Source organism: Oncorhynchus masou, chromosome 21 (genome assembly GCF_036934945.1).
Source record: "Oncorhynchus masou masou isolate Uvic2021 chromosome 21, UVic_Omas_1.1, whole genome shotgun sequence".
Classification (NCBI taxonomy): domain Eukaryota; kingdom Metazoa; phylum Chordata; class Actinopteri; order Salmoniformes; family Salmonidae; genus Oncorhynchus; species Oncorhynchus masou.
Genome location: NC_088232.1, coordinates 34,787,312 through 34,802,867, shown reverse-complemented (window position 1 = coordinate 34,802,867; position 15,556 = coordinate 34,787,312). Strand labels below are relative to the sequence as shown.

Here is a 15,556-nt window from a genome sequence, read left to right as displayed (position 1 = left end):
GATGTGTTGGTACCATTCTTTATACGGAGCTGTGTTCTTAGGCAAAATTGTGAGTGAGCCCACTCCCTTGGCTGAAAACCCCACACATGAATGGTCTCAGGATGCTTTACTGTTGGCATGACACAGGACTGATGGTAGCGCTCACCTTGTCTTTTCCGGACAAGCTTTTTTCCGGAGGCCCCAAACAATCAGAAAGGGGATTCATCAGAGAAAATGACTTTACCCCAGTCCTCAGCAGTTCAATCACTGTACCTTTTGCAGAATATCAGTCTGTCCCCGAGTGGCTTCTTTGCTGCCCTTCTTGACACCAGGCCATCCTCCAAAAGCGTTTGCCTCACTGTGCGTGCAGATACACTCAGACCTTATCCCAGTGTGCTGTTCCCACATGCTTCAACATGGCCACCATTGTTCCTGTACCCAAGAAAGCTAAGGTAACTGAGCTAAACTACAATCGCCCCGTAGCACTCACTTCCGTCATCATGAAGTGCTTTGAGAGACTAGTCAAGGACCATATCACCTCCACCCTACCTGATACCCTAGACCCACTCCAATATGCTTACCGCCCCAATAGGTAGACAGACGACACAATTGCAACCACACTGCACACTGCCCTAACCCATCTGGACAAGAGGAATACCTATGTGAGAATGCTGTTCATCGACTACAGCTCAGCATTTAACACCATAGTACCCTCCAAACTCGACCCTGGCTCTCGACCCCGCCCTGTGCAACTGGGTACTGGACTTCCTGACGGGCCGCCCCCAGGTGGTGAGGGTAGGTAACAAAATCTCCACCCAGCTGTTCCTCAACACTGGGGCTCCACAAGGGTGCATTCTGAGCCCACTCCTGTACTCCCTGTTCACACACACGACTGCATGGCCATGCACAACTCCAACTCAATCATCAAGTTTGCAGACGAAACTACAGTGGTAGGCTTGACTACCAACAACGATGAGACAGCCTACAGGGAGGGGGTGAGGGCCCTCGGAGTGTGGTGTCAGGAAAATAACCTCACACTCAACGTCAACAAAACAAAGGAGATGATCGTAGGCTTCAGGAAACAGCAGAGGGCGCACCCCCCTATCCAGATCGACGGGACAGTAGTGGAGAGGGTAGTAAAGTTTTAAGTTCGAACCGAATTGGTCCACCCACACAGACAGCGTAGTGAAGAAGGCGCAGCAGCGCCTCTTCAACCTCAGGAGGCTGAAGAAATTCAGCTTGTCATCAAAAACACTCAAAAACTTTTACAGATGGACAATCGAGAGCATCCTGTCGGGCTGTATCACCGCCTGGTACAGCAACTGCTCCACCCACAACCGTAAGGCTCTCCAGAGGGTAGTGAGGTCTGCACAACGCATCACCAGGGGCAAACTACCTGCCCTTCAGGACACCTACACCACCCAGTGTCACAGAAAGGCCATAAAGATCATCAATGACAACAACCACCCGAGCCACTGCCTGTTCACCCCTCTATCATCCAGAAGGCGAGGTCAGTACAGGTGCATCAAAGCAGGGACCGAGAGACTGAAAAAGAGCTTCTATCTCAAGGCCATCAGACTGTTAAACAGCCACCACTAACATTGAGTGGCTGCTGCCAACATACTGACTCAACTCCAGCCACTTTAATAATGGAAAAATTTATGTAAAAAATGTATCACTAGCTACTTTAAACAATGCCACTTAATATAATGTTTACATACCCTACATTACTCATCTCATACGTATATACTGTACTCAATACCGTCTACTGCATCTTGCCTATGCCATTCTGTACCATCACTCATTCATATATATTTATGCACATATTCTTCATGCCTTTACACTTGTGTGTATAAGGTAGTTGTTGTGAAATTGTTAAGTTAGATTACTCGTTGGTTATTACTGCATTGTTGGAACTAAAAGCACAAGCATTTTTCTACACTCGCATTAATATCTGCTAACCATGTGTATGTGACAAATAAAATTTGATTTGATTTGACCTGCCTGCTGCCATTCCTGAGCATGCTCTGTACTGGTGGTGCCCTGATCCCGCAGCTGAATCAACTTTAGTAGACGGTCCTGGCGCTTGCTGGACTTTCTTGGGCGTCCTGAAGCCTTCTTCACAACAATTGAACCGCTCTCCTTGAAGTACTTGATGATCCGATAAATGGTTGATTTAGGTGCAATCTTCCTGGCAGCAATATCCTTGCCTATGAAGCCCTTTTTGTGCAAAGTAATGATGACGGCACATGTTTCCTTGCAGGTAACCATGATTGACAGAGGAGAACAATGATTCCAAGCACCACCCTCCTTTTGAAGCTTCCAGTCTGTTTTCAAACTCAATCAGCATGACAGAGTGATCTCCATCCTTGTCCTCGTCAACACACACCTGTGTTAACGAGAGAATCACTGACATGATGTCAGCTGGTCCTTTTGTGGCAGGGCTGAAATGCAGTGGAATTTTTTGGGGGGGATTCAGTTCATTTGCATGGCAAAGAGAGACTTTGCAATTAATTACAATTCATCTGATCACTCTTCATAACATTCTGGAGTATATGCAAACTGCCATCATCGAAACTGAGGCAGCAGACTTTGTGAAAATGTATAATTGTGTCATTCTCAAAACTTTTGGCCACGACTGTATATTCTTCATAGCGATGCTGGCACTAAGACCACGCTCAATGAACTGTAAAAGACCATAAGCAAACAAGAAAATGCTCATCCAGAGGCGGCGCTCCTAGTGGCCGGGGACTTTAATGCATGAAAACTGAAATATGTTTTACTTCATTTCTACCAGCATCTCACATGTGCAAATAGGGGTAAAACCCCTAGATTGCCTTTACTCCACACACAGAGACACGTACAAAGCTCTCCCTCACCCTCCATTTAGCAAATCTGACCATAACCGTATCCTCTTGATTCCCGCTTACAAGCAAAAACTCAAACAGCAAGTACCAGCAACATGCTCAATATGGAAGTGGTCCGATGAAGCGGATGCTAAGCTAGAGGACTGTTTTGCCAGAACAGACTGGAATATGTTCCGGGATTCATCCGATTGCATTGAGGAGCATACCACATCAGTCACCGGCTTCATTAATAAGTGCATTGACAACGTCGTCCCCACAGTGGCCGTACGTACATATCCCAACCAGAAGCCATGGATTATAGGCAACATCCGCACTGAGAGAAAAGGCTATAGCTGCCGCTTTCAAGGAGCGGGACACTAATACGGACTCTTAAAATAGATCCTGCTATGCCCTACGACAAACCATCAAACAGGCAAAGCGTCAATACAGGACTAAATTCGGATTCCACTACAGCAGCTCTGATGCTTGTCAGATGTGGCAGGGCTTGCAAACCATTACGGATTACAAATACCAGACGGGCTAAATCAAATAAATGCTAAATCAATTCAGACCACCATAGTCCCTGTGCCCAAGAAAGCCAAGGTAACCTGCCTAAATGACTACTGCCACGTAGGGAAGCCTACGTGAGAATGTTGTTCATTGACTACGCCATAGTGACCTCCAAGCTCATCACTAAGCTAAGGATCCTGGGAATGACCACCTCCCTCTGCAACTGGATAATGGACTTACTGATGGGCCCCCCCTCTTCCACACTGACTCTCAACACGGGGGCCCCTCAGGGTTGCGTTCTTAATCCCCTCCTGTACACCCTGTTCACCCACGACTTCATGGCCACACACGACTCCAACACCATCATTAAGTTTGCCGACAACACAGTGGTGATAGGCCTGATCACTGACGACAATGAGACAGCCTATAGGGAGGAGTTCAGAGACCTGCCAGTGTGGTGCCAGAACAACAACCTATCCCTCAACGTGAGCAAGACAAAGGAGCTGATCGTGGACTACAGGAAAAGGAGGGCCAAGCATGCCCCATTCTCATCGACTGGGCTGTAGTGGTGAAGGTTGAGCGTGTCAAGTTCCTTGGTGTCCACATCACTATGGACCTATCATGGTCCAAACACACTAACACAGTCTTAAGGGGGGCACGACAACGCCTATTCCCCCTCAGGAGTTTGAAAAGAATTGGCATGGGTCCTTAAATCCACAAGGTCTTTCAGCTTGGTATGGCAACTGCTCGGCATCCGACCGCAAGGCGCTACAGAGGGTAGTGCATACGGCCCAGTACATCAGTGAGCTCCCTACCATCCAGGACCTACATACCAGACGGTGTCAGAGGAATGCCCTAAAAATTGTCATAGACTCCAGCCACCCAAGTCATAGACTGTTCTCTCTGCTACTGCACAGCAAGCGGTGCCAGAGTGCCAAGTCAGGGACCAAAAGGCTTCTACCCCCAAGCCATAAGACTACTGACCAGTTAATCAAATAGCTACCCAGACTATTTACATTGACCCCTTTACTTTATCTACAGTTGGTCGGAAGTTTACATACACCTTAGCTAACTACATTTAAACTCAGTTTTCACAATTCCTGACTATTTTAAGAATGTGATAATGTCAGAATATTAGTAGAATTAATTATTTATTTCAGCTTTTATTTCTTTCATCATATTCCCAGTGGGTCAGGAGTTTACATACACTCAATTAGTATTTAGTAGCATTGCCTTTAAATTGTTTAACTTGGGTCAAACGTTTCGGGTAGCCTTCCACAAGCTTCCCACAATAAGTTGGGTGAATTTTGGCCCATTCCTCCTGTAGGCCTCCTTGCTTGCACACACTTTTTCAGTTCTGCCCACACATTTTATATAGGATTGAGGTCAGGGCTTTGTGATAGCCTCTCCAATACCTCGACTTTGTTGTCCTAAAGCCATTTGGCCACAACTTTGGAAGTATGCTTGGGGCCATTGTCCATTTGGAAGATGCATTTGCGACCAAGCTTTAACTTCCTGACTGATGTCTTGAGATGTTGTTTCAATATATCCACATAATTTTGCTCCCTCATGATGCCATCTATTTTGTGAAGTGCACCAGTCCCTCCTGCAGCAAAGCACCCCCACAACATGATGCTGCCACCCCTGTGCTTCACGGTTGGGATGGTGTTCTTCGGCTTGCAAGCGTCCCCCTTTTCCTCCATACATAACGATGGTCATTATGGCTAACCATTTCTATTTTTGTTTCATCAGACCAGAGGACATTTCTCCAAAAAGTACAACCTTAGTCCCCATGTGCAATTGCAAACCGTAGTCTGGCCTTTATGGCGGAATTGGAGCAGTGGCTTCTTCATTGCTGAGCGACCTTTCAGGTTATGTCGATATAGGACTTGTTTTACTGTGGATATAGATACGTTTGTACCTGTTTCCTCCAGCATCTTCACAAGGTCCTTTGCTGTTGTTCTAGGATTGATTTGCACTTTTCATACCAAAGTACGTTCATCTCTAGGAGACAGAACGCGTCTCCTTTCTGAGCGGTATGATGGCTGTGTGGTCCCATGGTGTTTATACTTGTGGACTATTGTTTGTACAGATGAACGTGGTACCTTCAGGCATTTGGAAATTGCTCCCAAGGATGAACCAGACTTGTGAAGGTCTTGGCTGATTTATTTTGATTTTCCCATGATGACAAGCAAAGAGGCACTGAGTTTGAAGGTTGGCCTTGAAATACATCCACAGGTACACCTCCAATTGACTCAAATTATGTCAGTTAGCCTATCAGAAGCATCTAAAGCCATGACACTAACTATAAGCATCAGCTGTCAGAGTAGCTTACACAGCCCATCTGTAAATAGCCCACCCAACTACCTCATCCCCATATTTTTTATTTTGCTCTTTTGCACCCCAGTATCTCTACTTGCACATCATCATTTGCACATCTATCACTCCAGTGTTAATGCTAAATTGTAATTATTTTGCCACTATGGCCTATTTATTGCATTACCTCCCGAATCTTACTACATTTGCACACACTGTGTATAGATTGTTCTATTGTGTTATTGACTGTATGTTTGTCTATCTCATGTGTAACTCTGTGTTGTTGTTTTTGTCACACTGCTTTGTTTTATCTTGGCCAGGTCGCAGTTGTAAATGAGATCTTGTTCCCCAACTGGCCTACCTGATTAAATAAAGGTGAAATAAATCAAATAAAAAAATAAACTATGCATTGTTGGTTTAGAGCTCGTAAAGTAACCATTTCATAGCAAGGATTACACCTGTGTCATGTCTGCTCCTGCTCCTCCCCTCCGACGTCGCCAGAGTACTAACCACCAGTCCTGGGATTCATCATTACACACACCTGTTAATCATTATGATTCATACCTGGACTCCACTACCTTCATCATTTCCCCCCCTTAATATGTCACTCTCCCATGTTCACTCACCAGTTGGTATTGTTCTTGTGTATCGGCGGTCTGCCTTAAGTTAGTGTCGTGTTCTTGGTTTTATTAAAATGTTTCACCTGCTTCCGACTCACCGCCCCATCATTACAACTTGTTGCATTTGGCGCAAATTGTATTTTATTTGATTTAAAAGGGTTATTTGGTTGCTCTCCATAAGAGAACCCTTTGAACAACCTTTTTAGGTTCCAGGTAGAACCCTTTTGGGTCCATGTAGAACCCTTTCCAGAGAGAGTTCTACATGGAACCCAACAGGGTTCTCCTATGGGGACAACCGAAGAACCCTTTTGGAATCCTTCTTCTAAGAGTGTAGCTTGTGTTGGGAAAACACATTGTTCCTCCAGCTAAACAGATATAAATAAGGTCAGTGAGTAACCATCTATAAATGTCTAAATACTCCATCAGGAAGGAGGTACAGTGCAATGATGGACTTACACAGGCTGGAGAGACTGTCTGGTGGTCTCAGGGCTGGGGTTGTCTACGGCCTGCCTCTCCGTGGGTTTCCTCCTGGGCTGCTCCCTCTGGAAGGGGTTGGTGCCTGGCTGGATGCGCCTCAGGGACCCTCCGGTGTGGATGTACACCTGCTCTGGGGCAGCCTCCTCGCAGCGGGCCCCCTGGAACCCAGAGCGGCACACACAGGTGTGGGGCCTGCTGCAGGAGCCACGGTTTTGGCAGGGGGGCTGGCAGTCGGCTGCAGGGGGCAGGGGGCAGAGAGAGAGAGATGGAGGCAGATCTTTAACGGTGTCATGTTAGAACATGTGGCCTTTCACATAAAAGAGCATCTCCAGACATGGCCTACATTATCTCAGCACTAGCCGGCTTTACTTTAAGCGATTCAATCAAGGACCAATTAGTTGTGTGTCCATGCCATTGCTTTTACTCTGGTTTCCTTATAGTACAACGCCTGGAGGGAATGTCATGTTCAATTTCACCTGAGCCCAAGACAGCCCTGTTAAGTCTAAATGTATGTGATCTCTTACATTTAACCCATTTCTCACTAAGGTAAGAGTCACTTCAGCTCCTTGGCTGTGCTTAATGCTGCTGGTGCTCCAATGGTCAGCAGTCTTTCTAGAAATTCCTTTGGTCACTGATTCCAAATCTAATGCGTGCTGTTACAGGGGATGTGGGGATGTGTTTTCCTTGTCTGGTCAACGATTGATGTATAAACAATAGTTCTCAATTGTCTGCAAATACAGCAATCGTTGAGGAAATTTCATGGTTATGGCAAAACAATCTGCACACGTCCAAATCTGGGCCCTCACTGCACCTCACTCTGGCGACTTGAACACTATTCTTAGACCTGTGGCATGAGATTCATAGCAAACAACCTTTCCATCTTGTGACACAAATGTATGCACTGGATAGCACTGCAGAATTGATGACATTGTTCTCAAACACTAAACCAAGTTGCTACTCTCTGGTAGCTAAAGCAAACTGCAGTGCTCTGTCCACAGTGGTGGAATGCTATTGACACAGATGCCGTGCCACTGACAGATCGCAGGCAGGAAAACTTCCACTGCTTTTGGCACTGTGAGGAGAGCTGGTAGCTAAGGGCCCCATGGGCTGCATGGTCTACCTGCTGTAGGCTTCCTGTTTTAGCAATATGATGCCATTCAGACATGGGGTCCAGTTTGTCTGGTGTGAGAGACGAATGGACCTCCTAGGTGTCCTCTAATGCATGAGGATGACCGAGTCCTTGGCTGCCACACCAAGGAACATGATTATTCTAATTTATGAACTGGGTGGTTCGAGCTCTGAATGCTGATTGGCTGACAGCCGCGGTATATCAGACCATATACCACAGGTATGACGAAACATTTACTTTTACTGTTCTAATTATGTTGGTTACCAGTTTATAATAGCAATAAGGCACCTTGCGGGTTTGTGGTATATGGCCAACATACCACAGCTAAGGTCTGTATTCAGGCATTCAGCGGTGTGTTGTGACTAAGAACAGCACTAAGCCGTGGTATATTGGCCATATACCACACCCCTTCAGGCATTATTGCTCACAGCTTGGCTTCAGTCTTTTGTTCTCTCGCTCTCTCTAATTGTATCTGAGCAATATACCTAAAATTGCCATGAAATGGCACCACATGGTTTTGAATTGAGCAAAACTTTCTCACAACATGATGTATGCTAATTGAGAGTATGCAATACAAACAGTCAATCATCGCAACATGATGACAAAAGGGAACAAACTGGGAATTAAATAATAGTCCTTGACCATATTCCTGTGGTTTATGGTGAAGTCTATTCTATTTAAACCCACACATTTGCTAGAACATTAGTTTGAACTGCTTTGGGGAAAATCCAGACCTTTCTGATAAAGTATACTACACATTCAGTCAGGGAAATGATGATGAAGTATACTACACATTCAGTCAGGGAAATGATGATGAAGTATACTACACATTCAGTCAGGGAAATGATGATGAAGTATACTACACATTCAGTCAGGGAAATGATGATGAAGTATACTACACATTCAGTCAGGGAAATGATGATGAAGTATACTACACATTCAGTCAGGGAAATGATGATGAAGTATACTACACATTCAGTCAGGGAAATGATGATGAAGTATACTACACATTCAGTCAGGGAAATGATGATGAAGTATACTACACATTCAGTCAGGGAAATGATGATGAAGTATACTACACATTCAGTCAGGGAAATGTAACTTGGTATGTGATCTGAGTTTTCTAGTACACTATGGGATAAAATAAGAAATGCTTTGTCTCTATTTGGCAAAGAGTTAAATATATCATCCACTAACCAGACTTGAGGCTGGCCTGTTGCCACCATCGTGTCCAGAGTCTGTTCAACCTCAAAGATTACAAGGGTTTGAGGAAAACTTTGAGGATCAAACAGTCCAAGGAGTCGATTGACATATGAGGGAGAGTTCAGTAAATGAGCAACCCCCCCCCCCCTTCCCATTCCACCCCTCCCAACCACCACACCCACTCTGACACCATGCCATCTGAATTGGAACAAATATGTATACTAATTTATCAATTTGTGTAACTGGCATAGAAAATTGCCTAATTGTACGGTTGGTATACATCACAGTCTGTGTATGTGACCCTGAATACATGACCCTCTTCAGCTCTGTCGCCCAACAGCCCGGCCCCATGCATTTCTGTATACTTCTGGCCCTTCTTTGGACACTGTGTTAACAACCCTCCAGGCAAGCTTCAATGCCATACAACTCTCCTTCTATGGCCTCCAATTGCTCTTAAATACAAGTAAAACTAAATGCATGCTATTTAATGTATTTAATTTAATTAATTATTTTTGCTCCTTTGCAACCCATTATTTTTATTTCTACTTCGCACATTCTTCCATTGCAAATCTACCATTCCAGTGTTTTACTTGCTATATTGTATTTACTTTGCCACCATGGTCTTTTTTTTGCCTTTACCTCCCTTATCTCACCTCATTTGCTCACATCGTATATAGACTTGTTTATACTGTATTATTGACTGTATGTTTGTTTTACTCCATGTGTAACTCTGTGTTGTTGTACGTGTCGAACTGCTTTGCTTTATCCTGGCCAGGTCGCAATTGTAAATGAGAACTTGTTCTCAACTTGCCTACCTGGTTAAATAAAGGTGAAAAAAATAAAATTAAAATAAAATAAAAAATAGCAGTCATTAAAGTGACACAATGTGGCACCAAACATGCATACCATTAATTGACAATGGGCTTGGCTGGGCAGTGAGCACTGACCCTAGCCCTTCTGACTCTTACTAGAGTCCCACACAAGCCTGGCTGCTGCAGTGTCGCTGTCTGTCTCTCTTCCCTTGGTCTGTCCTGCTGCATGGAGCTGGCCTGCCTCCCTGCCTGGCTGGTGAACACTTTGTCGCGGTAATTGCTGTCGTGCAGATCTTTCTTGCACATCATTAAAACTAATTGCCTCACATTCCATCTATTTCACAAATATGTGGTTTAATTATTGCATTGGGGAATAATAATAAATACTCATTTTCTTTGAAACACTAAACAGAAGTTGGGAAACATATACCTGGCAGGGTCATTGTTGTGGTTAATTATGACTGAGACTGAATGAGCAATTTAAAGCAACTAATTCCAGAGCCAGTCATCTGAAAAGTGCATAAACGTGGGCATTACTGGACCTGGTCATTCAATGGAAGCATGTACTCCATGTAATCCAAGCAAGCAGATACTGTCCATTAATCACAGCTCTACTTTGTGAGCTCAGTTCAAACATGTAACTGTATGAATGTGAAATCCAGTTCAAGTTCCTTAAACCAATCTCTAATCCATGTTCTGTCCTTAACACCAATCTCCAGTCCATGTTCTGTCCTTAAAACCAATCTCCAGTCCATGTTCTGTCCTTAAAACCAATCTCCAGTCCAAGTTCTGTCCTTAAAACCAATCTCCAGTCCAAGTTCTGTCCTTAAAACCAATCTCCAGTCCATGTTCTGTCCCTAAAACCAATCTCCAGTCCAAGTTCTGTCCTTAAAACCAATCTCCAGTCCAAGTTCTGTACTTAAAATCAATCTCCAGTCCAAGTTCTGTCCTTAAAACCAATCTCCAGTCCAAGTTCTGTCCTTAAAATCAATCTCCAGTCCAAGTTATTTGAAGGCAGTTTTAAGGAAGGGAGAGGGAGGGATGTCAGGGGGATAACAGTCCTGAACAAATCCATGACAGCTGAGGTCTACTGCAGAATCCCTAATTTCCAAACAACATTCACTCTGTGGCCAAAGTAATCCTGTACAACAGACCATAAAAAACATTCTAAAAAGCATGCATATACAGTATTTGAAGATATTGTATTGTATGAGTTCTTGATTGATTTAGTGGTAAATTGTGTATATTAAAATAAGATATGACCTTTATAGCATTCAAATAGCATTCATAGTTCCCACAGCACAGCAGGCCTGAGTTACCTATTAAGGCCCTGTGTAGGACGGAGAGAAGCTTGAGGTAGGCAGCAGCCCCTATCCACTAGTGATGGGAGAAACAATCAATACAGTTACAGATTTACATTTACATTTAAGTCATTTAGACGCTCTTATCCAGAGCGTATATTAAAATAAGGTGAATTCACCTTTATGACATCCAGTGGAACAGCCACTTTACAATAGTGCATCTAAATCATTTAAGGGGGGGTGAGAAGGATTACTTTATCCTATCCTAGGCCTTGTGGGGTTTCAGGTGTCTCCGGAAGGTGGTGATTGACTCCGCTGTCCTGGCGTCGTGAGGGAGTTTGTTCCACCATTGGGGGGCCAGAAGCAACAGTTTTGACTGGGCTTACGGGAACTGTACTTCCTCGGGATATAATTTGACAATATATCACAATATAATTTTTGTCAGTATCGTAATATAATTTTTACGCTAGACAGCTGTACCTTCGCCAAAACTCCAGTATTCTTCCTTTTATAGGTTGTTCTCCATCTTCTTTTTAAATTGTGAGACAACATGGTTTAGCACTATTATTCCCATGACTGATAAAATCTTGTTTTCTTATGGCTCTCTCTTGTCCCTCTACAACAATATGTTTGGAAGATCGAATCGCAGTAAAATCACCGTATTCTTATCGGCAGACTCAGCAGCCTTGGTTTCTCTAATGACTGCCTCGCCTGGTTCACCAACTACTTCTCAGATAGAGTTCAGTGTGTCAAATCGGAGGGCCTGATGTCCGGAACTCTGGCAGTCTCTATGGGGGTGCCACAGAGTTCAATTCTCAGGCAGACTCTTTTCTCTGTATATTTCAATTATGTCACTCTTGCTGCGGGTGATTCTTTGATCCACCTCTATGTAGACAACACCATTCTGTATACATCTGGCCCTTCTTCCTTTGGACACTGTGTTAAAAAAACTCAAAACAAGCTTCAATGCCATACAACACTGGCCTCCAACTGCTCTTAAATGCTAGCAAAACTAAATGCATGCCTTTCAACCGATCGCTGCCTGCACACGCCCGCCCGACTAGCACCACTACTCTGGACGGTTTTGACTTAGAATATGTGGACAACTATAAATACCTAGGTGTCTGGCTAGACTGTAAACTCTCCTTCCAGACTCACATTAAACATCTCCAGTCCAACGTTAAATCTAGAATTGGCTTCCTATTTCGCAACAAAGCCTCCTTCACTCATGCTGCCAAATATACCCTCCTAAAACTGACTATCCTACCGATCCTCGACTTCGGCGATGTCATTTACAAAATAGCCTCCAACACTCTACACAGCAAACTGGATGCAGTCTATCACATATACTACCCACCACTGCGACCTGTATGCTCTCGTTGGCTGGTCCTCGCTGCATATTCATCACCAAACCCACTGGCTCCAGGTCATCTACCCTCAATCTACGGTTGGAAGAATTGATGTGCCATTCAGAACATTAGGGCCAGGGAGCCATTCAACAAATTAGGATTGAGGCTCACTTTGTCGAGAATACAAATAACTAAAGAGCTCACCACCAAGGGCCCTTTCAAAATATATGGAAGAATATCTGTTCAAAGTGAAGAATGGAAACATGCTAAACTCTGGAACACTGAGCCGTGTGTGTGATATCAGAGAGAAGTCATAACACTAACACTTGGCCCTCACTTGACCACGCTCCCTCACCTTCTACAATACAACAAAAACCTGCTCCCAGGAGGTTTTATTAAAGCACATTTTCATCATTATTTAACTTTGGACTGACTAAGGAAAGGACTCTTGTATTTTGCTACTGAACGGATGTCTTTTAAAATAATTCAACGGTAGGCCAGGCTCTGGGAGGTGAAATCGTTTCTATTGAAGGGTAAGAATCAGAGATCGGACAGAAGCCATTTATATGTTAAGTGTTATGGATTCTGGGATCGGCTAGATATATTGCCACTTGTAGTATATGGTACTACAAGTGGAAAGAAGCATGTCTAAAATGTTTCCTAACAAATAAGTAACAGTGCAGAATTGTCGTACACTGGTATTTTAGCACCCCTGATATTGATCAGATTATTTATGTTATTAAATAGCACAGGTTATATTGTTTTCAAAAGTGAGCATTTGCACATTTCAGTACCATCATTTAACATCCCTAAGAAGAATTTCAGAGTTTGTCACTGTCCATTGCCCAATATATCATCCAAAAACAGAAGTTATGAATCATCCCTCTCACCCACCACTATCTAGCAGCCTAATCATTACCAGCAGAAGTGAGGGAGCTCAGCTCAGGACTGACTGATGACTGGTCCTTTGTGGTAGTTCTGTGTACTTTGTGCTCTTTTCCCTTAATGGTAAATCCTTAAGGGGTAATCTTTCAGAAAATGGAGGTGCCCTTTTCACTCTTCTGTCACAGTGCAGTTTTTCAACCTAATACAGTAGTTAGGGCATTCACTTTCTCCCCAACCACATCAAGTTGTCTGGGGGGGGGGGGTTTAGTTAACCTGAGGTTGACCCATGACATTGTGTACATTACCTTTAGCCACACTATGTCTCTCCGCACCCCTCAGGCCCCCTACTTCAGCCTATAACGAGCAATGTACTGGGGGATATCTAGGGGTGTGTGCCCACCACAGTATGTGTAACTTAAGAATGTGAGAGGTCGTGGTCACCAAAACGCACAAACTCCATTCTCCTCGGGATAACATCACAACGTTTTCCATACGGCCATGGAGCCGGAGGGAGCATGATATATGAATGGCTGTGTGTTGTTCTGACTAAACTGTGGCGTGCAGGAGAGTGTAAGGCTATCACAAATTATTGTGAAATAGATAAAAGGTACTTATGTGAAATTTGTGACAGACACAAGAAAAAAGTTACCACAAAAATGTTGTATACAGTGCATTTCAATCACAGATAAAGACATTAGGTTACTTAAGACAGAAACAATAGGAAGAGGGTTTGTCGGGAGGGTGGATAGGGATATAATGCGACGTGTATAACCCAAATGTTGTGTGTTCAAATAACATGATAGACAACTTTAAAAGTCCTTGCTACTTTTTAACTACTTAGCATGTCAGCTAACCCTAACCTTAAAACCCTTTAACTACTTAGCATGTTAGCTAACCCTAACCTTAAAACCCTTTAACTACTTAGCATGTTAGCTAACCCTAACCTTAAAACCCCTTACATCTATGGGGGCGCTATTTCATTTTTGGATGAAAAACGTTCCCGTTTTAAACAAGATATTTTGTCACAAAAAGATGCTCGACTATGCATATAATTGATACCATTCGAAAGAAAACACTCTGACGTGTCCAGAAATACCAAGATATTCTCTGTGCGTGCCCTAGAACGTGAGCTTCAGGCAAAACCAAGATGAGATGGCATCCAGGAAATGACAAGGATTTTTGAGGCTCTGTTTTCCATTGTCTCCTTATATGGCTGTGAATGCGAGAGGAATGAGCCTGCCCTTTCTGTCGTTTCCCCAAGGTGTCTGCAGCATTGTGATGTATTTGTAGGCAGATCATTGGAAGATTGACCATAAGAGACAACATTTACCAGGTGTCCGACCGGTGTCCTGCGCCGAAATTGGTGCGCAAAAGTCACCTGCCAGTATTTTTCCATGCGATACAGAGAGGAAAGCAAGCTTCCACGAACTGCATATCAATGAAGAGATATGTGAAAAAACACCTTGAGGATTGATTCCAAACAACGTTTGCCATGTTTCGGTCGATATTATGTAGTTAATCCGGAAAAAGTTTTACGTTGTAGGTGACTGAATTTTCGGTTTGTTTCGGTAGCCAGACGCAATGTAGAAAACGGAACGATTTCTCCTACACACAGGAAAAACTGCGCATTTGGTATGTAACTGAGAGTCTCCTCATTGAAAACATCAGAAGCTGTTCAAAGGTAAATGATTTTATTTATTTGGTTATCTGGTTTTTGTGAAAATGTTGCGTGCTAAATGCTACTCAAAATGCTATGCTAGCTTTGCATACTCTTACACAAATTAGTCAATTTCTATGGTTCAAAAGCATATTTTGAAAATCTGAGATGACAGTGTTGTTAAGAAAAGGCTAAGCTTGAGAGCAGACGCATTATTTTCATTTTATTTGCGATTTTCAGAAATCGTTAACGTTGCGTTATGCTAATGAGCCTGAGGCTTTAGTCACAAACCCGGATCCGGGATGGGGAGTTTCAAGAAGTTTTAACTACTTAGCTAGCAAGTTACCTAAATCTAACCCTTGCCGTAACCCCTACCCTTTACCTTAACCCATAGCCGAGCTAACATTAGTCACCGAGCTAACTTTAGCCACAACAAATTGGAATTTGTGTTGAAGAAATTGTGTACTGGACA

General features: G+C 43.6%; 1 protein-coding gene across 1 annotated transcript in view; it reads right to left on the bottom strand.

Moving 5' to 3' along the window:
- LOC135508226 (latent-transforming growth factor beta-binding protein 2-like) overlaps positions 1–15,556 on the bottom strand; it is a 149,964-nt gene that overhangs the window by 117,036 nt on the left and 17,372 nt on the right. The window contains exon 3 of the mRNA XM_064928273.1: positions 6,728–6,983. Coding sequence (XP_064784345.1) covers positions 6,728–6,983 — 256 coding nt within the window. The remainder of the gene's footprint in view (positions 1–6,727; positions 6,984–15,556) is intronic.